The sequence below is a fragment of the Taeniopygia guttata genome, chromosome Z, assembly GCF_048771995.1.
Source record: "Taeniopygia guttata chromosome Z, bTaeGut7.mat, whole genome shotgun sequence".
In the NCBI taxonomy this organism is placed as follows: Eukaryota; Metazoa; Chordata; class Aves; order Passeriformes; family Estrildidae; genus Taeniopygia; species Taeniopygia guttata.
Genome location: NC_133063.1, coordinates 47407721 through 47433097, shown reverse-complemented (window position 1 = coordinate 47433097; position 25377 = coordinate 47407721). Strand labels below are relative to the sequence as shown.

Here is a 25377-nt window from a genome sequence, read left to right as displayed (position 1 = left end):
AACACACCTGTGCCTGGGGACTGGAACAACGCTGTGTGTCACCCACTGCATCCGCCAGGAGGGGACGTGTCCCAGGGGATGGGGCTATGCCAGGGGCTCTGCTTCCATGCCTAAGGAGAAAATCTTGGGACCACAATGTGGTTTGGGTCAACAGTAACTTGCAACAGGGCTGAAGGGTTTCCCATTTTGCTTCATGCTCTCATGGGATTTGAAATCTCAGGGACACAGTGCTCCCCTCCAAACATCCAGCTTGAGGACAGCCTTGGGGTGGGCAAGAATGCTGGGACCACCTGTGCCCCCTTGTTTTTTAGTGTCTGTGGGGCTGGAGCTGGCTGCTCAGGGGGTCGTAGGGGTCACAGAGGTTGAAGGGCTCGGGATGCCCTAAGTACATGGTAATGGGAGTGGAAAAGTCTGCATTCCTCTTGAAAGGAATATTTCTGCCGAAGAGGGCAGTGACACCCTGTAGAGGAGAGAATTGGAGAGGTCTGTGTCAGCAGCTGAGACTCCCAGGGCACTGGCCAGACAGGGTGCTGGGGGTCTTACCGGCAGTCCGTGGGCTTGCTGCAGCCAGAAGCTGGTTGGCTGCTCCGTTAAGTAGTTGTGAGGCTGCAAGGGAAGCAAAATGTGAGCCAGAGGGGATGGCATGCTCAGCAGGACACACTGAGCCTTGCAGCCTCCCTGGAGGCTGCTGTAAGCTGGCGGGGGGGATGTCTGCTGCCTGTACCTGGGTGATGGGCTGAGGGGTGGACTGGAAACCCATGGCACGGTAATCGTGGTGCGTGGTGGAGATAGATTCCATGCACCTCGGGTAGGGATGGATCTCTTCCTCCATCTCCTTACTGCAGTGAGAACAGATCCAGATCAGTTCTGAGATCCCCACCTCCCCACGTCCCCTCCTCTGGGGCATAGCCCCAAGGATGGGTCTCATGCGGGAGTGCAGGCTTGCCTGTATTTCTCGTAGAGCATGGATGCCAGTGTGGCCTTCCGCTGCCCTGCAGAGGGGAAGGTGCAATCAGCCTCCCAGCTAAGATTCCCATGCTGCCTTTTTGGGGTGCACATAGCTTGTTGGGGTCAGCCTCACCTTGCCCCAGTAGCACAGCCCTGAGAGGTGGGCAGTCCTTTGGAGGGGAGCTGTCAGTGAGCGAGGAGAGAAACTGGTGGATCGGCAGTCCATGGTAGCCACGCTGGAAGTCCTCACTGCCCAAATCCTTCCCTGGTCGAGAGTCCAGGGGATTTACGGGTACCTAGGGATGGACAGTGGGGGCTGTGGAAGGGGTCAAGAACCAATGCTGCACTTGCCTATGCCTTCTCCTGGCTTAGGCTTTTGATAGCCCTAGAGGCATAAGAGGTAAAGAGGTGTTACGGTCTTTCTGGCTAGAAGCCTGGGAAAGCTGGAGCAGGGACACAGCTTGGGCAGGGCTGACCTGTCCTGCCTAGTGGTCAGCCAGCCTTGTATGGCAGTCACAAGCACCTGGGGGCTCAGACTGCCCTGGGCAAGCACTCTTACAGCACTTAAACAACCCATGGAGTCTCCAGGCTGTGGCATAGTTTGGTCCATCAGGTGCCCCCCAGCTTGGCTTACCAAGAAAGCATCCCCACATGACTGTGATGGGCCATAACCCACAGCTCCTACTTCCCAGCAGCAAGATCACAGCTCCCCTCCTGCCTTACTGACACTCCCCAGGGGCCTGCCTGTGCCTTTTGTGCTATTGAGTTTCATCCCTTTTCTATCCTGCTGGGCTCAAGGTCGTCCGGGTGGCTATTTAAAGAGATGGGCCTGCCCAGGAGCGGGGAACTTCACAAGATCAGCATGTGGGACACGATGGGGCCAACTTTGAGGGGCCTTTTCCCTTATGGAGTTACCTCCTTCGGCCAGTCACGGGTCACACGGCTCCTCTTGGGCACCGGCTGGCTGGGCTTCTCTGCTGGTGTGGGCTTCTCTGCTGGTGTGGGTGGGGGGCAGCGCCAGCACTGTGGTGAGGGACTCCTCCTCGGGTCTAGTCCCCCACTTTCCAATCCAGGGAGACAACTTGATCCCGGAGGGATCCTGCCCAGTCTCTGGGGACGGCACCCTGCTGGGCACGACTGGTAGGGCCACAGTAGGCAGCTCATCTGTGTCTGCCGTCTCCTGGGGAGGCTTGGCTACATCCGACATCTGCTGGAGCCTCTTGGTGGTGGTTGTCAGCGAATCACCGCCGCAGGGGAGCCTCTCCACGGGCACCTCAGGCAGGGGTTCATCACCCTGGACCCTGAACGGTGGCCTCTTCCCGTGGCATCTAGGACCCACATGGCTTCTCAGAGCACCCCTGCAGGTGGGAACAGACTCTGAGGAAAGGCAGCGGGGCGCATCGGCCATTGACAACCACGTCCCCAGCCCCCACCAGCACAGGCAGCGTCCCGACCCCGGGTCCTCTGCAGTGTCACCTGCACTGTCCACAATGGGGCAAGGGACAAGAAATTCCTCTCCTTTTGGGGGACAGAAGCAATGCCTGCTGCTGGGTCTGTAATTTCGAGGGGTCTCCCCCTGCGTAACTCCCTTCTGTTCCCTTGACCACCAGCAGAAACACGCTTCCCACCCCCTGCCTGGGCTTAGCCCCCTGCTGCAACCTCCCCACAGACCGGACCACCAGTTTCTCACTCCCCCCTGCCCCCCGCCTCTCCCCACCGGGGTTACCCGGGGGAGTCTCTCTGCCCGTAGCCCGGGCCGCACCCCGCGGCGCAGCCGGCTCTGGGCTCCATAGCGCGTGCGCGCGGCGGGTCGCGCCTCTCTCCATGGAGACGGTGCACGGCGGCCGCGCGCCCCAGGGTGGAGCCGTGCGCGTGCGCGCCTCCCATTGGCGGAGAGACCAGGAGGGGGCGTGACTGTACCGCGAACTGGGCGGGGCAAAAGGATTAGTTAAACGGTGATGGGCGTGGTCCCGATGGAGTGGGCGGGGCCGAGGCGCGGTCAGCGTGAGGGGGTGCAGAGAGGGGGGTGGGAGTTGTGTGGGGCACGGGGTGCAGGGACACGGAGGGACGGGAGTGCGGAAGGGTGGGAATGTCGGGGGATGGGGACGCGAAGCTACAGGGACACAGAGGTGCCCGCGCTGCACTACGGGATCAAGGCTGTCCCCACTGTTTGGTCCAGGTACCCCGCGCCATCTTGTCCCGGTGCCGTGGGGCCAGCACTTGGGACAGATAGCCGCAGGGCTTCTCGGCGGTGCACCGTACCTGGGCAGGACCTGTGCAGCCCCATTGGGCCATTAGGAGGGACGTGCCCAGAGCTCCTGAGGACACACTGCTTGGTGACTCCCAGGTGACTTGACCCAGGTGACTCCCACACCGCTTGGTCCTGGCATTGCAATACGCCCGCTTGCCCCAGGGACCCCCAGCTGCCGGAGGGTGATGGGGCGGAACGTGCCCGGCGCCGGGCTGGGGGCAGCCCGTGCCCGCCGGCATGGAGCAGCAGCCTCCTCCCACCACTAGCCCTCGATGGGCCCCTGGCCCCATCTCCACAGAGGCCAAGCAGAAGAAGGGCCCTTTGATAGCAGGCGGCAGGCTCGGGAGTGAGGACTGTTATTCCAGTTCTTTGCGGTGTGTGCCGACGGGGCACCATGCGCTCCATGCTGGGGCCTCTGTTTTTCCTGGCTGGGGATGTGCTCAGTCCTTCTGGCCTCGGCAGGCCGGGGGGGCCCCCACTGGGGACCGCTCCTCCCTGCGGGCCCTCGGTTCCATGCCAAGCAGGGGCTCCTCCAAGCCCATCTGCTGCACAGCTGCAGGGAGGAGGTAGAGATGGGAAGCGTGTCCTGAACTCATCTCATGGCTTCCCCATGCTGGCTACATCAGTCCTGCTGCCCCTGAAAAGGGGTTGGTGCCAAGATGCCCCCAGGGCTGGCAGCTGACTGTGAGGGTTCTGAGTTGCATGCTGTTGGTCATGCTCCCATGCTCAGCCATGGGCCCTGTGGTGGTCCCTGAGGTGCACCCCTACACCAGCTCATGCCAGAGGGATGGCAGCTCGGGGACCCTGTGCCAGCTTTCATCCCCTGGTGGTCTTCCTAGGAGCATCCCCAGATGCTCCACCAAGCACCTGTGGGCTTAGCAAAAGCCTGGCTAGGCGGCATGGGTGCCTGAGGGACACCTACAGCACCAAAGTACACTGTGGGACAGGGAGCCTGGCGATGCCACCTTGTGTGCACCCACTGTGGGGCAAACCACCCTGTGGTGGCCTATGGAGCCTCACTGTTGGGCTGTGCTCTGGCAGCCTCAGCTCGGGCAGCAGCCCTGGAGCTGCCAGAGCACATCTGGCTGCCTCTCACCACCGGCTGACACATCCCTCGCAGCCTCCCCGCCTGGCTCTTTTGGGAACTTGCGTCATTTGTGATCCTCCCCGGCTGAGGAACCAAAACAGCCGTTGGCCCCCGTTCCCCCCCTCGCCTCGACCCCGTGGGGCTGTGCCCACTGTCCTGCCCTGCGCTGTGGCTGCTCGGGGACTGACAAGCCTGGCACAGGAAGAAACACGATGGCAGGCGACTGGCCCTGACCTCGCGTGCCAGCCTGTGCCCTGTGCCCAGTAGAGCACTCCCTGTGGGACTGCTATGGGTGAGCCCTGGGGGATGGTGTCCTGGGGATTCCTGGCCCCTCTTTAGCATCCCCACCTTGCCAGAGACACCCAACTCTCTTTGGGGTACACATCCCCAAGGCAGGGCTGTCCTGAGTTCAAGAGTGGCCCCATCCTGCACCGAGCCTCAGAGCAGGAAGCAGCAGTATTAACAATTTTAAGGCTCATTTACACCCCGAAAACATTCCCCATACTATACTGGGTGTGTATGTGTGGGAAGTGACTGGGCTCTGCCACAGCCCCACACAGCTCCCGGGGGCCCCCCGCCGCCAGCGCCACCGAGCCGGGGGATGAACAGAGCCGCCATTCTCCCCGGCGGACTGCGGTGCCCCGCGCGGCGGCTGGCGGGGGCCCAGGCAGTCCCGGCGGCGGTGCCAGGTGGGCCGTGCACCGCGCCAGCACCGGCCCCTGCCACTAAATATAGCCGTGGCAGCCGGCCGCGGAGCAGCGGCGCGGGAGGCACGCGGCAGGGAGCGGGCGGCCGCATGCGCCCAGGCCGCGTCTGCTCCCCTCACGGGGCCGCGCGGACACGTGCGGGCACGGGGCCGCGGTCAGGGTCTGTAAACAGCGCCGTGCGAGCACGGAGCCGGCGGGGCTTTGTGTGCACAGGGGCCGGGGGTGTGCAGTTTCCCGCGGTGGTTCACAGCCGTGGGGTCTGGCGCGAAAGGTATGATGTGTTTTCCTCAGCGTGCACTTGCAGGGGCGTCTGGGGTGAGCGATACAGTGAGTTTCCCTCAGAGGTAGCTGGGGTGTCTGGGGTGAGCAGTGCAGTTGAGTTTTGCATGGCAGCACAAACACGAGCAGTACAGTGGCTGCAGTATGGGGGAGTACATAGGTTTGTGTACATGGAGGAGGCAGCAAGTCCACCCACCATGCAGCCTGTCCTGCCCTGTGCTCTACTTAGGTCTATGATTCTCCTGGGAGCTTCCAGAGAGGCCCGTCTGGGGTGGACAAGTACACGTGCAGTCAACATGCCTGCTCTGAGGGCATTTAGATCAAGCTAGTGCAATTAACTGGTTTTGAAAAGCAGGGAAACATCAGTGTCCAGTGCAGGGCTCTGGTGGCAGCACAGGGGGGCTGGCACGGGGGAAACCTGAGGCAGAACAGGGGCATTCAGAGATGCTGGGACTGGGTGAGCAGTCCTGGACGTGGTACGCTACTGACACCCCTAGGATGTTCCCCACCTTGGGGACAACCTTGTGGCACCCAGGCTGCTCCCCTAGCCCAGCACCAAGATGAGTCTTTTGCCTGTGAGCTGTGGGCAGCCCCAAAAAGCCCTTCTGCTTCAACTGTGGGGTTGGTACGTGAGAAGCCCAGACCCTCTGCAAAAAGAGGGTACCAACTCTACTGCTGTGACAATGGAGGCCAGCCCTGCCCTGCCCTGTCCAGGCCAGCCACCGCCACCCCCAAAAAAGCCACCCTGATGCAGAGCCACTGAAGTCACCGCCAAGGAGATGCTTTATTGGGGAGCAAGTGGGTAGTGGTGTTAGCCAGGGGGCCAGCCCATCTGCCGCCCCCCCAGCACATGGAGGTGCAGGTGGTAGACGGACTGTGCGCCATGCTTCCCATCGTTGATCACTGTCAAGAGGAGTACAAAAGTCAGGCCACCCCCTTTGTCCCCAGCCCCCCCAGACCACCAGTGAGGGTCCTGCCCCACAGAACAGTAAGGGATATGAACTCACCAAGGCGGTAGCCATCAGCCAGCCCCTCTGCCTGTGCCATGCGTGCCGCCACCACCATCAAGTGCCCCAGCAGCTGAAAGAAGGGGGAGCGGGAGGGTCAGCACTATATGACCCCCGCCACCAATGACCCAGGGACCTCTCCGGACTCACCTCAGTGTCTTGGGGAACCACGTGGCTGATCCGGGGGATGGGGCGCTTGGGGATCACCAGGAAGTGCACAGGGGCTTGGGGGGCCACATCACGGAAGACGAGACACTACCAGGGGGTGCAGGGTAAGCCCCACACCCGTGGGTTCTGCTCCCCTGCCCCAGTGGGGACACAGGTCCTGCTGTCCCAGCTACCTTGTCATCCTCATAGAGAATGGTGGCAGGGATGGTGCGGTCGATGATCTTGCTGAAGATGGTCGGCTGCCCTCCTGCCTTCTCGCCAGCCGCTGCTGCCTGCTGCGCCTTGCCCACCTCCCCGTCCTGCCTGCCGGGTGCCGACACGCACCGCTGGGGCTGAGGGGCATACCTGGCTTACAGCCTGTGCCCACGGGGACAAGGACAAGCACACCGCCGTGGGGGTGGGTGGGGGCATGCGGGGGAACACGGGTGCCAGGTGGTGGAGGGGAGTACATGCGGGTGATGGTGGGATGCACGTGGGGGTGGTAGGGGATGCACGGGGGAATGCACATGGGGGTGACATGGAGTGCACACTGGGATATGGGCAAGGGATGCATGTGGGGGTGATGCAGGGTACACGTGGGGGTGATCAGACTAATGCATGGGGTGATGGGGGATGCATGTGGAAAGTGGTGGGATTCATACAGAAGCCCTGGGGGTGCACACAGAGGTGATGATGTGGTGCACGTGGGGGTGATGCTTGGCCGTGACAGGGGGTGCCACATGGGGCAACAGGGAGGTGCTCACGGGGGTTACATTCATAGGGGTAAGAGGGGCAGATGCCCAGGGGGCTGGTAGCGTGCCGTGCTGACAGGGGTGACAGGGGACTGTCCACAGCCTGCAAAGTGGGCTGTGCTCCCAGGGGACAGGCCCACGGGCCTGACAAGAGATCTGTGCCCTCGGGGGTGCGGCTGTGCCCACGGGGACGCAGGCTGGGGTGGGGGTGGATACCCACGGGTGCTCCGAGGCCCCGTGCCGTGGCCTAGGGGTGCGCGGGCCGGCGCTCATGCTCGCCGCGGACTTTGCCCGAAGGTGGAATGGCGAGCATGGTGCGGACCCGTTCCGCTGCCCCTGCTACCCCGCACAGCCCGGTGTGTCCCCTTTATCCCGGGACCCCCCCGACCCCGCGTCCCCCCGCGCCCACCTGCCCCGGGCGCAGCGCGCCCCGCACCAGCCCGCGCACCAGCACCGCCGCCATGGCCGCCGCGCCCGCCCCGGCACACACGCCCGTCCCCGCTCCACGCCCCCTTAAAGCGCCCGCCTGCCACCACGCCGGGCAAGCGGGCGACCCTCGGAGCATCCCGGCGGGGACTCCCGGACCGGGAACGATGATCACTCCCTCCCCGAAGGGAGTCTCCCCAGGCGTCCGGCCCGACCTCCCTTGCTCCTGAGGGTGGGTGCCTTGACCAAACAATTGAGGACCCTGGGAAGAAGGCTGTGCCAAGCAGGTTTATTTGCACTCAGAAGCCCATTCGTGGGCGCTTGCGGCGGGGCTGCGAGGCGGAGGACAGCTGGCTCTGTGAAGAAGGGATGCACAGCTGGCTGGCCTGGCTGCCAGGGGGCTCTGGGGGCTCTGGGGGCCCCTCCGCCCACACGGATAAGTAGTCCCGCAGTGTTTTCCGCCGCTCCTTGGGGATGCCGCGGCAGCGAAAGCTCTGTGAAGACAGCAGGGCTTCCTCGGGTGCTGGTGAGGGCGGGGGGCTGTGAACTGGGGGGCTGCCTGCTGGTGGTGAGCCCTCCTGGGAGAGAATGGGTGGGTGGCTGTGGGAGAGCTGCGAGGGGCCCACGTCACTCAGCTCAGACAGCTCAGACTGATAAGTGAGGGAGGAGGTGAAACTGGCCGAAAGACTGCGGCGGCCCTGGGCTCGCTTCTGCCGCCGCCGCCGCTCCCGCAGTGCTCGCTGTCTCTGGGCCACACTGAAACTTGTCCTCTCCTCCCACCACTGCTCCCAGTCCCCAGCCCAAGCTGCTGTCAGACGGGTACTCAGGGGGTCTAGACCCCCTGCCAGCTCCCAGGTCTGTGGCAGGGGAGGGGGCTGGAGGGCCAAAGGCTCCCAGCACTGAATGCGGCCCCCTTCCTGCATGGTCTGGCGCAGCTGCTGGCGCATCTGTCTCTGCAGGCTGCTGGGGCCTGCTGGCCCTTCCAGGTCTCTCCGGGTGAAGAGGCGCCTCTGGCTGAGGCTGGAGGGCCAGGTGTGCCGGGCAGGCTCCCTCCAGGCCCTGAAAAGGGCCCTCAGCCAGCGGCGGTACCGCAGGGCTGCAGCTGGGCTGGGCACTGCTGGGGAGGGCTGAGGGCTGGCACATGGCTCCTGCAGTAGCTCAGCTTCCTCCAGGGGTGCTGGTGTGCTCATGTCCTCCTCCTCCTCCTCCTCCTCATCGATAATAACCTCCAGGTTTGGCAAGTAGAATGTTTGCTCTTCCTCCTCTTCTCCCTCATTGCCCAAGCCATCTGGGCTGCTGGCTGGAGCCTCGAAGAGGGGGGAAGAGCCAGGGGCTGTTGTGGCCTCATCCCTCGATGGGGGTGCAAGGGGCTGTGCCGTCTTGTGGGTCAGCCTCTGGCAGAAGACATCCCCAGCCTCAGAGAGCTGGAAAATCAACATGGACTTGTGTGGTCCATCCTCCTGCAGCATGGCAGCCAGCCCTGCAGGAAAAAGGAAAGGCATTGTCACCAGGGTTCCAGTCCCGGGAACACTCCATGGGCCTGGCCAGCAGTGGGGGCTGCCTCAACCCCTCAGTAGGCACTCTCACTGCTGGTTCCTGCCCTGTACATCTTTTTCTGTGTCATTAATCTCTTCTGCAGGATTGTTCCGGGGCTTTGCTTTTGCTTTTTCAGCCACGCTCCAGACAGGCCATGACAAAGGCTACACTTCACTCTGTTCCACCTTCTCCCCCACCAGGACCTGCAGCCTGGGGCAGAGTGGGACACTCACCTGCTGCTGGAGCTGACAGGCGCTGCTGGAGCAGGTGGTGGCGGTGTGGGAGCTGGGTGGGCAGGTGCTGCAGGCACCCTGCGATATTGTGCAGCTTCTGCGGAGTCCCTGCCAGCTGACAGGGCGACTGGCTGCCCCCTGAGGAAACACCCCAAAAACTGTCTGTTTAGCACAGGTGCCAGAGCAGCAGCTGATCCCAGCAGCAAAGGCGCTAGGACATGGGCACAGAGCAGCCCTGCCTCTGGAGCTTGATTTCCTACCTCGGTATTGCAACAGCAACAGCTCCTGGGTGCGGGACGCACCAAGCAGCACCTTGTGGCTCCTCTCGGGCTTCCCTGGCATCAGGTGTGCAAAGAGTGGAGGGGCCTTCATCATATGTGGCCACTTCAGAACAGGCACCAGTGGCAACCGCTCGTCCAGCACATACACGGAGAACTAAGACAGAAGTCTTGGCTCAGACAGGACACACACACCCCAATGCACCGTGGCAGCTCCCCTCACTGGAAAATCCTCATGCCCCATAAACACTGGGAGACACAACTGTGCAGCGTGTCTTCCCCAGCTCCCAGCTGTGGTGGGACTCACCTGGGTGGTGACAAGGTACTGTGAGGGGTGAGCCCTACCCAGGTACATAGGCAGCACCACACGCTCGCCCTGCTGACAGCCAGCTTCCTCGCCCACCTTGAACAAGTCGAAGTGGCATCTCTTGGGGGCCTGAAACAGTAGAACAGGGTGCGGTCAGCACTCTGGGCTGTGGAACCCTCTTCCCTGCCTGCTCCAAGCAACACACCCACCCTCCCAAGTTCACCCGGGCATCCAGGCACTGCAGGCCTGTGCGGTCAGCACAGCTGAGCACCCGCGGGTGAGCTGTGAAGTCACTCCAGCGCCAGGGTGAATGGTCCCGAAAAAACATGGTCTGGGAGTCATGGCGGAGCTTCTGCAGCCTGTGGGGAGACAGTAGTATTGGCACGGGGTAGGGCTGCCCCAGTCACTTGGGCCTCCCATCCCCTGAGACTCCACTGACTGCATGTGTCCCTAGACAGCCCTGAATGCCCTATCTCACCCGGTCTCTACGTTCCAGAGATAGACAGTCCCGCTCTGGGTGCAGACAGACAGCTCCCCGGGAAGGTGAGGGCTGCAGGACAGGGGACACAGCATCATCATGGTGCAACAGAACCCACCACACAGAGCAGAGCTGTGCCAGCAGGGAACCCCCCTCGCACAATCCCTTCCTCCAGCACCCACCTGACAGTGAGGCAGGAGGCAGGCACATCGGTGCGGATCACTTGTAGTGGGGCAGGAGCTGCCCCTGTCTTGCCCGGCACCCTCCAAACACCACAGTGATAGTCTGAGCGAACCCCAACAAAATCTGTCAGGGGGAAGGAGGTGGCATGTAATCTGGCAACATCCCAGGAGTCCCCTGCTGCCCCTCCTCCCTACATCTTGTCTGCCTCGCGATGTGGACGCTGGGGCTGGCTCACCTTGCCCATCCACACGGGCTGCAGCCACTTGCCGGATGCGCCCGCTGAGCTCAAACTGCACTGGGGAGCCTCGGGTGTGGGGCAGCGCCTCCAGCACCACATCCTGGAAATCTGGGATGCTGGCTAAGGGTGGTGCAATACAACCCCCACTTCCCTCCCCAGGGACATCCCATGGGGAAGGATACAGAGGTGGTTCATAGCCTGCCCTCCAGGGTACACCAGGCAGCCCCTGGGTGTCCCCCCGTCTTCAGGGGGCAACCAGGCCAGTGCCCCCCCAGTGAGGCTGTCGTCAAAGAGCAGGCTGGACCACTGCTGTGTCAGCTCCTCGTGCAGGCAGTCTGCCAGCAGCCCCAGCGGCACCTCGAAGAGCCAGTCACGACAGAGGTGGGAGAACCAGCGCAGGCGGGAGGCCAAGTGCTGCCGGGGGCAGCCGCTGCAGGGCATAGACAGCATCAGGTGGGGGGACAGAGCAGGAACTCCCTTAGACTGCTGCAGGGCAGGGGACAAAGGGACACTCACCGTCGGGCTTCCAGGCGGTCGATGTCCTCCAACAGGGCCGTCATCCGGATGGTGCTATTCCGGGCTGGTCTCTACAGGAGTAGGGAGCAGAGATTGAGACTGGCAAGGGGAAGGGAAGGGAGCAGCACTGTTACTCCTGGACAGACAGTGACCTTCAGCTTGGCGTTTCCCAGATAGAAGTTCTTGTGCAGCAGACGCCCCAGGGAGCCAAAAGCATCTTCTGGGTGATCCACAAAGAAATGGCCCAGCTGTGTGGGCAGAAGGAGAAAGGGTCAGTGCATGCAAAGGTCCTTGCCGCATAGGTCCTTGCCAGGATGCAACATCTCAAATCCCACCTGCCTGGCGAAGTCCAGAGTGGCTCCGGACTTGCCTATCCGGAGCTTCCTACACAGGCTGCTGCGGTACAGGAGGTCCTGAGGCGCAGGCGAGGGGATCCAGCAGCCTGTGGGGAGAAGGCAGAGGTGGCTTGGCATCACACGAGCACAGGGACACCGCTCAGCACTGCGGGGCAGCGGCAGCGATAGAGGTGGAAGGCATGTTTCCCCCAGCCCCCGTGCAGCGAGCTCCCTCCTGCTCCCGCGGCTCTCACCCGCTCTGGGCAGCAGCACCGGCACGGCCGCAGCGTCGGCGGCTTCCCACCTTTCGCCCGTCGCGCCGCGGCGGGGCACGAACGCCGGCTGCACCTGCGGGGAGCGAAGGAGGAGAGTCAGAGCGGCCCATTAACGTCCCGCCCGTTCCCTCGGCCCGCCGGGACCCCCGGCAGAGGCTCACCTGGCGGCGGCCGGGGCCACCCTCCAGCACCTGCCCGTGCTCGCCCCAGCCGGCGGCCGGTGCGGGGCCGCCCTCTTCCCGCGGCGGGCCGGCGCAGAAGTAGGAGGGGAAGAGCGCGGCCGGGAACTCCATGGCCGCGGCACCGGGCATAGGCGCAGCACGCGGCCGGGCCGCCGCTCCCGCCACCCGCGGGGATGGCGCCGCCACCGCCACTGACGTCACCGCGCGCTGCTGCCGCCGCTCACCAATCAGCGGCCCGGGAACAGCGCGGGACAGAGCGCCGACGGCGGTACAGCCATGCGGGGCGCCACCGCCCCCTGGCGGCCGGAGGGTAAAAACGTACGGCCGGCAGCGGGACGGGAACCGGGAACGAGCGGGGAAGGGTGTGACCGGGATCGGGAACAGGAACGGGAACGGGAGAGGGAGAGGGAAGCAGTGGGACTGGGATAGGAACGGGAACGGGCGGGAGAAGAGGTGGGACCCATTCGGGAAAGGGAACGGGCGAAACGAAGTGGTAAGACCGGGACGGGAACGGGCGAAGGGAAGTGGTGGGATGAGATGGAAACAGGACGGGACGGGTAGGGGAAGCGGTGGAACTGGGGCAGGACCGGGCACAGGGAATAGTGTGATAGGGCCGGAGCAGGACAGGCACTGGAGAATTGGAGAATTATTGGGTCAGGACCCCGCCGGGGCACGGACAGGAGTACGGGCATTGTTTCCCTCTGCCCGCCTCGAGAGCAGTGAAACCCCCCTGTGAGATCTGCCAAGGGCACACATGTTTTTCTGTGGCCCCGGCTGTGTGGCCATGGGGCACCCCACACACCAGCAGGGTGTATGGGGCCATGGGACAGTCTCAAATATCTGAGTGCTGTGGAGTTGAAGGTCGGCTCCTGGAAGGTTGAGGATATGCCAGTTCCCAATCCCACCCTGCCCTTCCTCACACCTGCTTGGCCTCAGTGAACCCACTCCCCACCCCAGCTCTGTGCTCCTTCCTCCCCGCGAGGTGGTTGTTGGCCCCCCATGAGGGACCCACCAAGCTCCCATGGGAACCCACACAGAGTTCAGGTTTGTCCCATGGGGTTCTGATGGGACCTTGGAGCTTTTGGAGAGTATCTGGCAGGGAGACAAGTTCCCCAGTCCATTTCCCAAGGAGAGCATGACCAGCTTTCTCCTCGATGGACCATGGTCCTTTTACCTCCCTGTGCCAGAGGCCGCTGGCCCCAGAGCTGTGCTGGTGAGGTCTGCATTGGGGAGGGAACCTCCAGCCATGCCTGCATGGGGGTCTGTGCTCTGGGGAGGGTTGCTGGGCAGTCAGGCTGGGACATGGTGTGGGGTGGCTGCTCCTGCTTCAGCTCCCAGGGTGCCCTGTGAGGAGCACAGGATGGGAGAGGAGCATTCCCATGAGTAGTAACCTGCTTCCTCCATTATGGCCAAGGAGGATGGTGATGTCAGGAGAGTCTGGGGATGATGTTGGGGGACTTTGGGAAAGCATGATGAGATTGTTTCCAGTCAAGATGGCCTCATCCCTGCAGTCTGAGGATCCTGCATCCCTGAGTCTGGTGCCCAGACCCCCTCTGTGGGACACCTCCTCTCTAAGATACATGCTACAATTTGCTTTAAGAAGGTGGTAACCACTGGTAGAAAACCACCTGACCCCCCTACACAGCCCCCGTGGGGTAGGTAGCCCCACCACCTCCATCTCCATAGGTAGCCGTCACTGCCTTCCATCCATTTCCTTAATTCCAGGGCATACCAACAGCTCCATGTCCCTCTCCATTATATATTTTTGTACCCAGGACATATTTCTGTGCCCAGGACATATTCCTGTCCCCAGACCTGTATCCCTATCCCCTAGACCCACATCACTGTCCTCAGTCATTGTTTCTGTCCCTCTTCCCTAACCTATGTTCCTGTCTGCAGCCCCATGTTCCTGTCTCTCAGCCCCATATCTCTGTTCCCAGCCTATATCCTTGTCACCAGCACCATGTCCCTGTCCCAAGCCCTGTGATCCCTTCCTGGCCATATCTCAGATCCAGAGACATGTCCCTGCCCCCAGCCCTGTGACCCCATTACCGGCCCGTATCTCAGTTCCAGCACCATGTTCCTGCCCTCAGCGCCTTGTTCCTGGTCTCAGCCCGTGTCCCTGCTCCAGACGGTATCTCTGCCCTGTGCCCCCGTTCCCGGCTCCTATCTCCGTTACAGCGCCATGTCCCTGTCCCCAGCGCCATGTCCCTGCGCCCAGCCCTGTGCCCCAGTTCCCGGCCCATATCTCGGGTTCCACCCGGTGCCCCTTTCCCGCAGCTTCCCATCTCCATTCCCGCCCGTGTCGCTGTCCCCTCGTGCCCCGGTCAGCGCCGGGTCCATCCCGAGGGGAACGGAGGGGAGGAATTGTCTCTCGGAACGGGCGGGGCGTAGCGCGCCCGCCGGTGATTGACGTACACGGAGGCCAATGGCGACGAGGGAGGCTGTCCCGGTGGGCGGGGCGGATGACGTCAGGGCCGCCGGTGCGCGGCGGGGCGGCCGGAGGCGCGCGCCCCACGGCAGCCGCGGCGGCGGCGGCGGCGGCGGCGATGGCCCGGCGGGGCGGCGGGAGCGGCGGGCAGCGCCTCCCGCTGCCGCTGCCGCTGCTGCTCCTGCCGCTCCTGCTCCTGCCGCCGCCCGCCGCCGGTGAGCGCCGCCGGGAGACCGGGGCGGGGGGCGCGGGTGTGGGGCGGCGGGGCGAGCGCGGGACGGGGTGCGGGAGCGCACGTCGGGGCTGCCGGCGCGGCGGGGGCGAGGCCGTACCGCGGAGGAGGTGTGTGCGGTGGGTGGGAGAGGTTGGTGGAGCGGAGAGCGGGGGTTCGTGCGGCGGGACGCAAGGGATGACGAGCTTGGGATGGGTGTGAGGTTCGGGAGCCTCGGGGTGTGGGGGGTGCGCGCAGCGGGGCGGGTGGGATTGGAGCACGGGGGTGTGTGCGGTGGGCAGGGGGGCTGCAGGCACGGGGTGCGGGGGTCCGTGCGGCGGAGCACAGGACAGCGTGCCGGGGGCAGTGGGATGAGCGCTTAAGGGTGGGCGTGAGGTACACGAGCAATGGCATGTGGGGTGTGCACGCACTGGGGCGGGCCAGGTGAGAATGGAGCGCGGGGGTGTGCGCGGTGGGCAGGAAGGCTGGAGGTGAGTCACAGGGCTCCGTGAGGAGCCGTGGGGCAGAGGGATGAGCTTGGGATGGGTGTGAAGTACACGAACAATGGGATGCGGGGTGTGCCTGCAGTGGGGCAGGGAGTGGGTGAGATGCGGTGGGGAGAAGGGCTGCAGGTGTGGGGTGCAGGGGTCCATGTGGTGCGGCACAGGGGGTGAGCTTGGAATGGGTGCATGTATAGCTTGGGATGAGCTACATGTGCAATGGGATGTGAGGTTTGCATGCAGTGGGGCAGGATGTGGGTGAGAATGGAACATAAAGGCGCAGCTATGGGGGGATGGCATCCTGGGATGTGGGGTGCACCTGTGACGGGACGCGGTGAGTGTGGCACAAGGGATGGGGCCCTTATGCAGTGGGCTTTGGGGCAGATATGCTGCAGAGTACAGAGCTGTCCCCAGTTGGGTGTGGGGTGCCATGGGGCACAGGGTACATCTACACTGGGACATGAGGTGGGTGCAATGGGTGCAGAGATGCGTCTGCAGGGGGGTGTTTGCATAATGGGGTACAGGGATGCCTGTGTAGAGGGTACTGGATGTCTGTGGAATGGGATGCGTGGATGTGCGTGCAGTGGGGCACGGTGTACCCATGCAGTGAAGCATGGAGACAGATGAGCAGTGGGGTGCAGAGTTGTGTGTGCGAGGAGGACGCAGGCAGTGCACAGGCAGTGGAACACCCTGGGAGGGAGGCGTGTGCGTGGGCAGTGAGTGGGCCCGGGGAGTTGCAGATGCAGGGCAGAAGGCTATGTGCGTGCAGGGGGGCAGCGGAGATGGACAGCCTGCAGAAACGGGAGTGTGTGTCCAGCGGGGCGTCAGGATGTGCGTGGGATGCATCAATGGCAGTATGAGACCAGGAGTAGGATATGGGGCAAGGAGATGGCTTAGTGACCGGGATGCGGAAGGATACTTAGGGGCTTCTAGGGGGCATCCCCCGGGAAGGGGGGAAGCTGGTCGGGGGCTGCCGGTGCCAGGACGCAGCGGGGGGGCGGCAGCGGGAGCTGTGCGCGGTGCTGACCGCCGGCCGCGGAGCTGTCCGCAGTGCTGACCGCCGGCCGAGGCCTGAGGCTGTAGCAGCGGGGCTGGGGTCCTGCGGCTCAGGCCGCTGGCCGGCCTGAAGCAGAGGGGCTTTGGCTTTTCTCTTTCCATCCACTCTGCTTCCGTGGATAGCAGTCCCGCTCCATCCTCCATCACCGTTCCCGTGCTCTGGCTGCACTACCATGCCACCTCAGACTGACCCTCTGCATGCAACCAGTTCCTTCACCTTGCCCTGGGTGAAAGAGCGTGGAGGGCCTGCGCTGGGACTGGGTAGCTCCGGGTCCTTCCCCCAGTTCCCCTTCTGGAGTTGTGTTCAACACCCTCCCTGAAGTCCCCCGCCAGGTCACTGTCCCCACATGGGGCTGTGGAGTGACCAGGTGGTTCCTGGTGGAGAAATTGGAATCGGATGCTCTTGCATGAGGAGGCAGGTGTTTCATGTCTGGCTTGTGCCGGCTGGGAGTGAAGGGGAGGGGGAGCTGCCTTTGTTCCAGACAAGGGAGCAGATGCATGTCAGTGTACAGCCTACTGGGGCTGCACACACGCAGCACAAACACACGTGCATGCAAGCACATGCTCACACTCCTCACCAAGAACATGTGGTGCAAAGCAGACCCTCTTCTCAGCTATCCCACTTTATGCTGGATGAGTCTTCCTAGGCACAGACCTGCTCCCAGCCCACCCTCTGCTGGCCTCCCCCTTTCCAGCAGCTTGTGAAAAGGGGTATCTCATTCTTGCTGTATCTCTAGAGAAAAATGGATGGGTCTCTCAGGCTGGCACGGGTGTAGTGTGGTAATCATAGGTGAAGTTATGGCCGCTGTCTCGAGTCCTGTTCTCCCTTGAGACAAAGAAGTGGCTGTCTCACTGCTGCTGGAGCTCCTGGAAATCCCTGAAAATCAACCTGTCAGGCAGCTGGTGAGGGGGAGGTGGCCCCCACGTGTGATGTGGACTTGCAGGAAGCATCCTTCAGACATGGGACTGTGCACAGGCACACACTCCCATGGACGTGGGTTTGCACGCCTCTGCTCTGCCGTGCATGCAGACAGCACCCACGTGTGCATATGTGCACACATATGTGCGCCGTTCCTCCTCCACAAACCATGGGAGAGCTGGGAGGCGGTTCAGGAAGTCCTCTCCTTGCTCCTTTTTCTTGTGGCTCAAGGATGAAACTCTGCACTTTATGATGGGCTCAGTGCTGAGCCTCGCCAGCAGGCTGGTGAAGGGGAATGTGTATTCCTGTGGGAACTGATCTGCTAGGGCATAGCTTAAGCCATGAAGAATGTCCCTTACTGTTACAGGTAACATACAGGGAGCAGAGCATGAGCAGCTGGGGCCATGGGCTCCTCAGGCTACTGGCCATCAGCACCCACAGCTCAGTGAACTGGACTTGAGGGAGTGCTGAACCAGGAATGATGCAGACTGTGCCAGGGCTGGGAGACACAGCTGGGGACAGCTGACGTCAGCCCTGGGGATTCACTGAAATGGCACTGTCCCAGCCCCTCCTGCCTCCAGGCTGCTGGATGTGACATATTCAGAGCCTGGCTGGTGGGCCTGCTCTTGGGGGGTGCTCCACAACCCCCTCCCCAATCCTTTGCCCTACTGAGAGCCCCTTGGGTCTCCTTTGCAGACGGGCTCTTTGTGACAGACTACTTCACCCGCACACCACGCAAGCTCAGCCCCTTCCGCTCCTTTGCCAGCATCGAGCTCTTCCACTTCCACATACCTGAGGACACTGTCATTGCCGTCTGGAACCTCATCACCTTCAAGGAGCAAGGTGGCACCTTTGGGGATCAATGCCCAGACCGCAGCATCACCGTGTGAGTAAGCAGCCTAGCCTGCCTGTATCCTTCCTGCCTGTCTCTGCTCCTCCTGCCTGGATTTGCCCCACAGCTTGCCTGCTCTTGCCTGCTTCTTAGCTTGCACAAGCACATGTACCTATGGAGTCAAAGAATCATAGAACCACAGAATGCTTTGGGTTGGAAAGGAGATTAAAGATCATCTTGTTCCAATCTACTACCATGGGACATGTTCCACTAGAGCAGGTTGCCAACTGAGTACCACACAGCTGCTCGCTCATCCCCCCCTGCTCCCCTGGTGGGGAGGAGAATCATGGAAAAAAAGTAAAACTTGTGGGTTGAGATAAAAACAGTTAACTAATCAAAATAAATATGCCAATAACACTAATTATAAAACAGCTACAAAAATAATAACAACAGTAACAAAAAGGAGAGAGAGAGAAATAAAACCTGAGAAAGATGAATGATTCATCACACAGTTGCTCACCACATGCTGACTGATGCCCAACCTGTCCCCCAGCAGTGGTTGGTGGCTCCATGCCAACTCTCCCAAGTTTACACACTGGGCAAGAGCCTCTGTATGGAACAGAATATGTTCTGTATGGTATGGAATATCACTTCATTAAGTTTGGGTCAGCTCTCCAGGTCACATTCCCTTCTAACATCTTGTGCACCCGCTGTCTGGCAGAGCATGGGACACTGAAAAGTGCTTAGGGTAAGCGCTGCTGAGCAACAACTGAAACATCAGTTTGTTATCAACATTAGTCTTATACTAAATCCAAAACACAGCACTGAACCAGGCACTAAGAAGAAAATGAGCCCTATCTAAACAAAAGCCCAGACAACATGTACGCTCTCTCCCCATGATTCATCTTCCCAGGACCAATGCAGGCTCCACTCTTCTGTGCATCTCACAGATGAACTGTTTTGCTTGAACACCCACTCAGGAAAGCTCAGTCTCCAGAAAGGTCCCAGCTTCCATGATGTCTTTAAGCATAGAGGAAGACACCCACATGTAGGACATACTGGCCCTGCCACGATGCCCAGCCTACACCCTGCTGTCTGCTGTCTCTCCCACAGGTATTTCCGCTCAGGGGCTCCCTCTGTCATTAACCCGCTGCACACGCACTTCCCCAGGGACACGGCCGTCCCTGGCTCCTTCGCACTGACCCTCACCTGGACCCTGCCCAACCGCACCACAGGCGTGTTCAATGTCACCAGCCCACTGCCCGGGGACTGGTTCCTGGCTGCCCACCTGCCCAAAGATGAGGGCAAGATCTCCGTTAAGGTGAAGGGCCTGGAGGGACCATGGGGGGGGCAGCCCAGGTCTAATTGCTCTGGGCTGGCAGTGCCCAGGGCAGGTGTCCCAAGTGGGGGCAGTGCCCTGTGCCCCTTGCCCTGTGATGACTCTCCTCTGCTGCAGGGACTCTACGAGGAGTGCCAGTATCTCTTCCAGCCACAGCTCATCGTGCAGCGCCTGGTGAACATCGCTGTGCTGTACCCCGGTCATGTCACCGAGCAGAGCATGGCCCCCCACAACCGCTCCTGCCTCTACAAGTGAGTGTGAGAAGGTCGCCTAAGGAGGGGGCATTCTCAGGGTGGGGAGATGAGGGTATCCCATCCCTCTGGCTTCCCTCCCCAGCCCTGTTAGTCCATAGTGATGGGCACAACCTGGCACTGCTGTCCCACAGGGTCTTTGTGCCCAGCTACACATCGCAAGTACTCGTGGAGGTGCTGCGGTGCCGTGGGGCCGAGGGCTGTCCACTCTGGCTGCGTGTGCGGGCCAAGGCTCCCCCTCTGCACAACTCCACCACCCTGGACTGCCAGGAACACACTCCCTGCCAGCTGGCACAGGACCTGCCCTTCTGGCAGCACTGGTACTACGTGCTGGTGGAGAAACACCCTGGGGTGCCGGGCACCGTCTCCTTCCAGGTCACTGTACAGCTCAAAGGTGAGGGTGCATGTGGAGGTGTAGGTGGAGACATGGTCTTGACTCTGCATTGGTGTAGGGGCTAAAAGATGCCCACAGGATCTGTCTGCAGCTGGGCACAAGGTTAAAGCCAGCTCTGCTGGGATGGGAATGCTGTTAGATGTTGGGGCTGGGTTGTAAATGGAGATGCATGGTGGGCAAGAAGGGAAGGTGGGAACCAAAAGTGGGCTGGAACTATGTGGAGCCCAGGCTGATGGCTCTGTCCCTCCAGACTGTTCCCGACCCAGCCTGGCCCGGCCACCCTTCCTGCCCTCCAGCGCCTCCATGAACATGCCCCACTCCTTTGGCTCTGCGGGTGGGCTGGCACTGGGGGACAGCCCTCCACCCACCAGCCCCAACGACACGAAGCACCCAGTCCCCATCCCTGTCACCTTACACACCGGAGAGCAGTGCTGGCCTGTCCGGCCCACGCTGCGGAACGAGCTGGACACCTTCTCTGTCCACTTCTACATCTTCTTTGGGCCCAACGTGTCAGTGCCGCCAGACCGCCCTGCTGTCTTCGTCATCAACCTCCTGCCAGTGCTGGACAGTGGTGGGGTGCTCAACCTGGAGCTGCGTCTCAACGTGGTGAGGTGGCCACATACACTGTGAATGGGGCAGGGTAGCTTGGGCTGGGGGCAGAAAGGGAGATGGGTGATGTCAAGGTTGCAGCAGGGCAGGGAACAGGATTTGGGGTCACAGGCAGTGGTTGTGAAATTTTTGGATGATGGAGAATGAATTAGTGTGCTCCAAGACCCAAGTTTGGGATGTGCTTGGGTGGGCAGTGGGTTAGGGCACTGCTTATTGGTGTGCTGTGATCCAAGTGCTGTCAGAGTAGGGGACATCCCTGGCACTGGTTTAAGGCCATCTCCTCTGCTGTCAGAGCTCCCTGTGTGGTGAGAATGTGACAGTGTTTGGGTGTCTAAACCATGGAGTCCCACTGACATCCAGTGACAACACCTCGGTCATCTGTGAGACAGGTAGGCTGGGCTGTGCATGTCCATCCTGCCATGTCCATGGGGTCACAACCCTTGTGTCTGGCAAGAGGCTGGGTGGGGGGAGGCTGCAGAGACCATGGGGGCATGTGACCCTGGAGCCTGCACAGGGTACTCTGTCCCTGTTCCAGCTCTGTCAAGGGCAGGGGGCTGCACCTTGCTCTGCTCACCCAGAGCTCTTCTGGCCCACAGAGTCTCTGGCAGGCTTCCTGCTCTCCGTTAATGCCACAGCCAGCCTCAGCCGCCTGCGGATCCCCTACCCACAGACAGGCAGCTGGTACCTGAGTCTGCGCTCACTCTGTGCCACAGAGCACGGGTAAGACTCCCAGCATATCCCCTCCCTGTGTCCCAAGGGGGGATGTCCTCATCCTGACCTGTGCCTGTTTGTGCCGTGGGTCTGTGGATGTGCCCGTGCCCTGCGCTGCATGTCTCCGCTCATGTGTGTGCACGTGGCTTTGCGGGCCGTGTGTCACCGTGTGAGTGCTGCGTGGGCATGGATGGCTCCAGCTCACGTCTGCCTGACCATCTGTGGGTCCCCGCAGCTCTTCCCTCTGTCTCGCGGTTAGGAAGTGCCTGTCAGCTCGCGAACACTGGGCATCTGTCAGTGCCTCTCCGCCTCCGCGGCAGGGCCCATCTGTACCCATGCCTGGGTGGGGACCGGGCTTTTGCTGGGAGAACAGGGCTCTGCTCTGCGAGTGAGGGGGCATCTCTGGTCAGGCTGAGGCTCTGCTCAGCATCTCCAGGGACTGGTGCTGTGCTGCGGCTCCTGCTCCTAGTCTCTGTGTCTGCCTGGAGCCTTGTGGAAGAGTGAGACTGGTGTGCGTATGTGTGTCTGTATGTGCAAGGATGCATGAGTGTGGATGGTGCTGCATGCACATTTGGTGAACATGTGCATGCAGCACTGCATGTATGTTTGGGTGCAGCCAGCTCTGTGTGCATATTCTGGTTTGCACAAGCAGTCAGGGCTTTGCTGAAGCACTCAGGGCTGTGTATGTTCTGCACACATGCATGTGCAGCTTTGACTGTGTGAGGACACAGTCAGTGGACACATGTGCAGCTGGCACTGTGTGCCCAGCCAGCAGCTGGTACATGCTGTCGGCCTGTGGGGCTGCCTGTGCTCCTGGTGTGCTGGAGCTGAGGAGGTGCTGGCAGTGCCTGGAGTCTTGTGCCGGGGCAGCCCAGGACAGTGGGGTTGGTGTGCCTGCTCTGACTCCTCTGCTGAGTTTCTAGTTCATGCTGAGTTGCCAGTCAACAGTCAGTCCTTCCCTGATGGGTTCACACATGGGCATTGCAGGCCAAGGGTGCAGTGTTTGCACAGCAAAGCCCAAATGAAATAGGAACCAGCTGAGTGTGCTGCTAAAGGCAGAGGGGCTTTAAGCACAGCCAGGTTCTTCCTGCTCACTCAGGCTGGCACAAACAATTGAAGCACACAGAATCCTTGGGGACCAGCTCTCAGCTACCATGCGCAGCACCCAAGAATCTCATTTTCAACCTTGCCCAGTCCCTGAGTCTCCCATCACCTGCCAAGTCTGGGTGACACACATGTCTCTGATAGAGGCAAGAGCTCTTCAAGGGCACAGGGTGAGGGCTGACCCCCTTCTCCCGCCCCACAGGTTTGAGCCCTGCACCAACGTGACAGCTGAGGTGTACCTGCGCGCCTACCTCTCACCCTGCATCAACGACTGCGGCATCTACGGCCAGTGCAAGCTGCTGCGCACCAACAACTACCTGTACGCTGCCTGCGAGTGCAAAGCTGGTGAGAGCTGACCCAGGCACCCATAGACACCCAGCATGCTTCCCCTTCCCCTTGGATAATACTTGTATCCCAGTAGTCCATTCCTGCCAGGTCTCTGCAGGGTGCTGGAAAGGGGGTTCCCTGCTCACCCCCCGCCAGACCCTGCCCTGGTGACAGCATCTCTCCCTGGTCATAGGCTGGAACGGCTGGGGCTGCACGGACAACGCTGAGGCTTTCTCCTATGGCTTCCAGCTCCTCTCCACACTCTTGTTGTGCCTCAGCAATGTCATGTTTGTGCCTCCCGTGGCCATTGCTGTCCGCAGCCACTACCTCCTAGAAGCTGCTGTCTACATCTTCACCATGTTCTTCTCCACTGTGAGTGTGGCGTGGGGCAGCTGAGGGGCAGGTGAGGGGCTGGGGCTGTGCAGGGCAGCTCTCACACCCTTTCCCTGCTACCCCAGTTTTACCATGCCTGCGACCAGCCAGGCATTGTGGTGTTCTGCATCATGGAGTATGATGTGCTGCAGTTTTGTGACTTCTTGGGCTCTCTCATGTCTGTCTGGGTCACTGTCATCGCCATGGCCCGTCTCCAGCCCATAGTCAAGCAGGCAAGTGTGGGGAGGGAGAATGCAGGGCAGGCATGGAAGAGATTTATCCTGATGGGTGCCCCACTGCCCCACAGGTGCTGTACCTGCTAGGGGCCATGCTGCTCTCCATGGCTCTGCAGATGGACCGTCACGGGCTCTGGAACCTTCTGGGGCCCAGCCTTTTTGCTTTGGGGATAATGGCCGTCGCCTGGGTAAGATGGTGCCCCTTATGGGGCACCCCCTTTATGGTGGTCCCCATCCTGGCTGCGCTCAGCATCCTGCCCTTGCCAGCATCTCCCCTCTGCTGCCTTCATCCTTCCCCATAACCCCCTCTCCCGGACTCCTGAGGGGTGTGTCACCATGGCACAGAGGTCGTGCCTGTCCCAGCTGTGGGTCCCCCATTCCAGCCTGTCCTTTCCCCACCACAGACGGCTCGCACCATCCGTCGCCGCCACTGCTACCCACCGACCTGGAAGCGCTGGGCTTTCTACCTGTGCCCAGGAGCGCTGATCGCAGCGGCGGCTGTGCTGCTCTACGCCTTCGTGGAGACAGAGGAGAACTACTTCTACATCCACAGCATCTGGCACCTGCTCATTGCCGGCAGCGTCGGCTTCCTGCTGCCGCCCCGTGCCAAGCCCAGCAGGCGCCTGGGGCCCCTACCCCGGCGCAAGGGATGTGGGTACCAGCTCTGCATCAATGAGCAGGAGGAGCTGGGGCTCGTCGACCCCGCTGTGGCCTCCATCAACAGCATTTGTACCAGCTGATGCCGAAGCCAGCTCAGACTCCTCTGTCATGGACAGCAGCCCTGTGGGGCTTGGCACCCACTCTCTTTGCTGGCCACCCATCTCTGGGGGTGCCAGGACTCCTCTGGACAGGCACACAGCCACCTGTGCCAACCTGTTCTTCCAATTACAGCCTGATGGAACTTGTCTTCAGGGGTTGCTGTGACTCAGTCTGGGGCAGAGCTGTGGGGTCTCAAGGCTGAGCTGGGTCACATTCCTCTCTTTGCCAGGCGATGGAGTTGCTGAGGGGATATGGTTCAGTGTGGAGGGGAGGAATGGCAACAGTCTCTGGCTCTCAGTCAGAGCTGCTACTCTGTGGTGGCTGCTCTGGACCAGCTGCAGCTCCAACAGAGCAAAGTGGCTGGCAGGAGGTGGGGAGCAGAGGCTGCAGTGTTTTGGCTCCTATTATGACAGGTTGCAAGGCTGGGATGTCTTTGCTGGGGCACTGTGCTCTCACAGGATGGCTGCCCTGTCTGACCTGGGAGCAGCTGTGCTGAACCAGGACATCCAGGATCCTCTCCAAGCCTGCAGGACTGTGGTGAGCCCATAGCTGTGGGTGCCATTGGCTGCTGCTGCTGCCTGCTGTGGCAATGCACAGGTCTGAGAGGCCTCTGCCTTCAAAGGCCACATCCCCAGGAGCCCACTGCCTGTGTCACCCCACTGCCTGGGGCAGCCTGCCTCACCACCCCACATGTTGCTACACCCAAGGAGCAGTAGACTAGTGACCTTGTGTCCCTGCTGTTGCCACCAGCCCTGTCTCTGCAGGACACTTGGCTCCAGTGAGAGGGGCATTGCATGGACTGGACCCTGTTGACCCAGTTGGGACAGCCCTTTCTCAGCCCCTGCTCCTTGTCTGGCTTATGGTCAGACCTGTGGGCTCAGCACCCACTGCAGCCAGTGGTGACCATGGTGTGGTTACAGACACTTGGGCTGTGTGTGTACCTCAAGGACGGTACACACTCTACTTCAGCAGGGAAAATTTCACTGATATTTCTCACCCCTCTGGGGACTTCTCCAATCTCCAGAGAATTTCCCAGCCCTGCAGAGGTCTTCATTGTGGAATCCTGAGGCAAAGCTCTGCATCCTAGGAGCCACATCCTAGCTGAGCAGAGCCCCCCCAGCCAGCAGCCCCCCTCCCCATACCCCTGTGGACAGAACCCGG

General features: G+C 61.5%; 4 protein-coding genes and 1 non-coding gene across 8 annotated transcripts; 1 reads left to right on the top strand and 4 right to left on the bottom strand.

Annotated features, from left to right (window-relative positions):
• Nucleotides 1-184: 184 nt before the first annotated feature.
• SPAG8 (sperm associated antigen 8) lies at nt 185-836 on the bottom strand. The gene is made up of 3 exons (XM_072922250.1): nt 725-836; nt 544-606; nt 185-460 (listed from the first exon to the last, which is right to left on the bottom strand). The coding sequence occupies exons 1-3, from the start codon at nt 830-832 to the stop codon at nt 308-310; spliced, it is 324 nt and encodes a 107-aa protein (XP_072778351.1). The 5' UTR covers nt 833-836; the 3' UTR covers nt 185-307.
• A 110-nt stretch (nt 837-946) lies between these two features.
• LOC101234112 (uncharacterized) lies at nt 947-2785 on the bottom strand. The gene is made up of 4 exons (XR_012052976.1): nt 2675-2785; nt 1864-2306; nt 1082-1244; nt 947-992 (listed from the first exon to the last, which is right to left on the bottom strand). It is a non-coding gene; the product is annotated as an uncharacterized protein (transcript).
• Nucleotides 2786-6032: 3247 nt separating this feature from the next.
• Nucleotides 6033-7716, bottom strand: HINT2 (histidine triad nucleotide binding protein 2). 2 transcript variants are annotated; one of them, XM_030257382.3, is made up of 5 exons: nt 7588-7716; nt 6621-6779; nt 6430-6534; nt 6280-6352; nt 6033-6175 (listed from the first exon to the last, which is right to left on the bottom strand). In XM_030257382.3, the coding sequence occupies exons 1-5, from the start codon at nt 7639-7641 to the stop codon at nt 6084-6086; spliced, it is 483 nt and encodes a 160-aa protein (XP_030113242.1). In that variant the 5' UTR covers nt 7642-7716; the 3' UTR covers nt 6033-6083. The 2 variants fall into 2 exon arrangements, with proteins under 2 accessions (XP_030113242.1, XP_072778280.1); XM_072922179.1 differs by having other exon boundaries at nt 7627-7656.
• A 157-nt stretch (nt 7717-7873) lies between these two features.
• TAF1C (TATA-box binding protein associated factor, RNA polymerase I subunit C) lies at nt 7874-12381 on the bottom strand. Of its 2 annotated transcripts, XM_032744305.3 has the most exons (13): nt 12145-12381; nt 11963-12056; nt 11709-11815; nt 11526-11621; nt 11374-11444; nt 11040-11287; nt 10855-10965; nt 10619-10742; nt 10182-10317; nt 9959-10087; nt 9634-9808; nt 9374-9511; nt 7874-9084 (listed from the first exon to the last, which is right to left on the bottom strand). In XM_032744305.3, exons 1-13 carry the CDS (start codon nt 12292-12294, stop codon nt 7904-7906), a joined length of 2760 nt encoding a protein of 919 aa, XP_032600196.2. In that variant the 5' UTR covers nt 12295-12381; the 3' UTR covers nt 7874-7903. The 2 variants fall into 2 exon arrangements, with proteins under 2 accessions (XP_032600196.2, XP_072778279.1); XM_072922178.1 differs by lacking the exons at nt 11709-11815; nt 11963-12056; nt 12145-12381 and adding an exon at nt 10437-10508 and having other exon boundaries at nt 11374-11556.
• A 2248-nt stretch (nt 12382-14629) lies between these two features.
• On the top strand, nt 14630-24363 carry TMEM8B (transmembrane protein 8B). 2 transcript variants are annotated; one of them, XM_030257380.3, is made up of 13 exons: nt 14630-14811; nt 17979-18168; nt 19228-19435; nt 19571-19704; nt 19839-20098; nt 20349-20704; nt 21000-21096; nt 21304-21427; nt 22725-22867; nt 23043-23221; nt 23308-23454; nt 23529-23645; nt 23862-24363. In XM_030257380.3, exons 1-13 carry the CDS (start codon nt 14631-14633, stop codon nt 24195-24197), a joined length of 2472 nt encoding a protein of 823 aa, XP_030113240.2. In that variant the 5' UTR covers nt 14630; the 3' UTR covers nt 24198-24363. The 2 variants fall into 2 exon arrangements, with proteins under 2 accessions (XP_030113240.2, XP_072778281.1); XM_072922180.1 differs by having other exon boundaries at nt 21286-21427.
• Nucleotides 24364-25377: the final 1014 nt, after the last annotated feature.

What these genes read in the sequence shown, in the direction of transcription:
- SPAG8 (XM_072922250.1), bottom strand. Translation starts at nt 832, where the DNA reads ATGGAGGAAGAGATCCATCCCTACCCGAGGTGCATGGAATCTATCTCC. An exon ending in CCCCTCAGCCCATCACCCAG is followed by an intron (nt 607 to 724) that starts GTACAGGCAGCA and finishes CTTCCCTTGCAG; the next exon opens with CCTCACAACTACTTAACGGA. An exon ending in AGCAAGCCCACGGACTGCCG is followed by an intron (nt 461 to 543) that starts GTAAGACCCCCA and finishes TCTCCTCTACAG; the next exon opens with GGTGTCACTGCCCTCTTCGG.
- HINT2 (XM_030257382.3), bottom strand. Translation starts at nt 7,641, where the DNA reads ATGGCGGCGGTGCTGGTGCGCGGGCTGGTGCGGGGCGCGCTGCGCCCG. An exon ending in GCGCGCTGCGCCCGGGGCAG is followed by an intron (nt 6,780 to 7,587) that starts GTGGGCGCGGGG and finishes TATGCCCCTCAG; the next exon opens with CCCCAGCGGTGCGTGTCGGC. An exon ending in TGGTTCCCCAAGACACTGAG is followed by an intron (nt 6,353 to 6,429) that starts GTGAGTCCGGAG and finishes CCCTTCTTTCAG; the next exon opens with CTGCTGGGGCACTTGATGGT.
- TAF1C (XM_032744305.3), bottom strand. Translation starts at nt 12,294, where the DNA reads ATGCCCGGTGCCGCGGCCATGGAGTTCCCGGCCGCGCTCTTCCCCTCC. An exon ending in CTCTGGACTTCGCCAGGCAG is followed by an intron (nt 11,622 to 11,708) that starts GTGGGATTTGAG and finishes CTGCCCACACAG; the next exon opens with CTGGGCCATTTCTTTGTGGA. An exon ending in TGGGAAACGCCAAGCTGAAG is followed by an intron (nt 11,445 to 11,525) that starts GTCACTGTCTGT and finishes CTACTCCTGTAG; the next exon opens with AGACCAGCCCGGAATAGCAC.
- TMEM8B (XM_072922180.1), top strand. Translation starts at nt 14,631, where the DNA reads ATGACGTCAGGGCCGCCGGTGCGCGGCGGGGCGGCCGGAGGCGCGCGC. An exon ending in AGGGCAAGATCTCCGTTAAG is followed by an intron (nt 19,436 to 19,570) that starts GTGAAGGGCCTG and finishes CCTCTGCTGCAG; the next exon opens with GGACTCTACGAGGAGTGCCA. An exon ending in CTCTGTGCCACAGAGCACGG is followed by an intron (nt 21,428 to 22,724) that starts GTAAGACTCCCA and finishes CCCGCCCCACAG; the next exon opens with GTTTGAGCCCTGCACCAACG.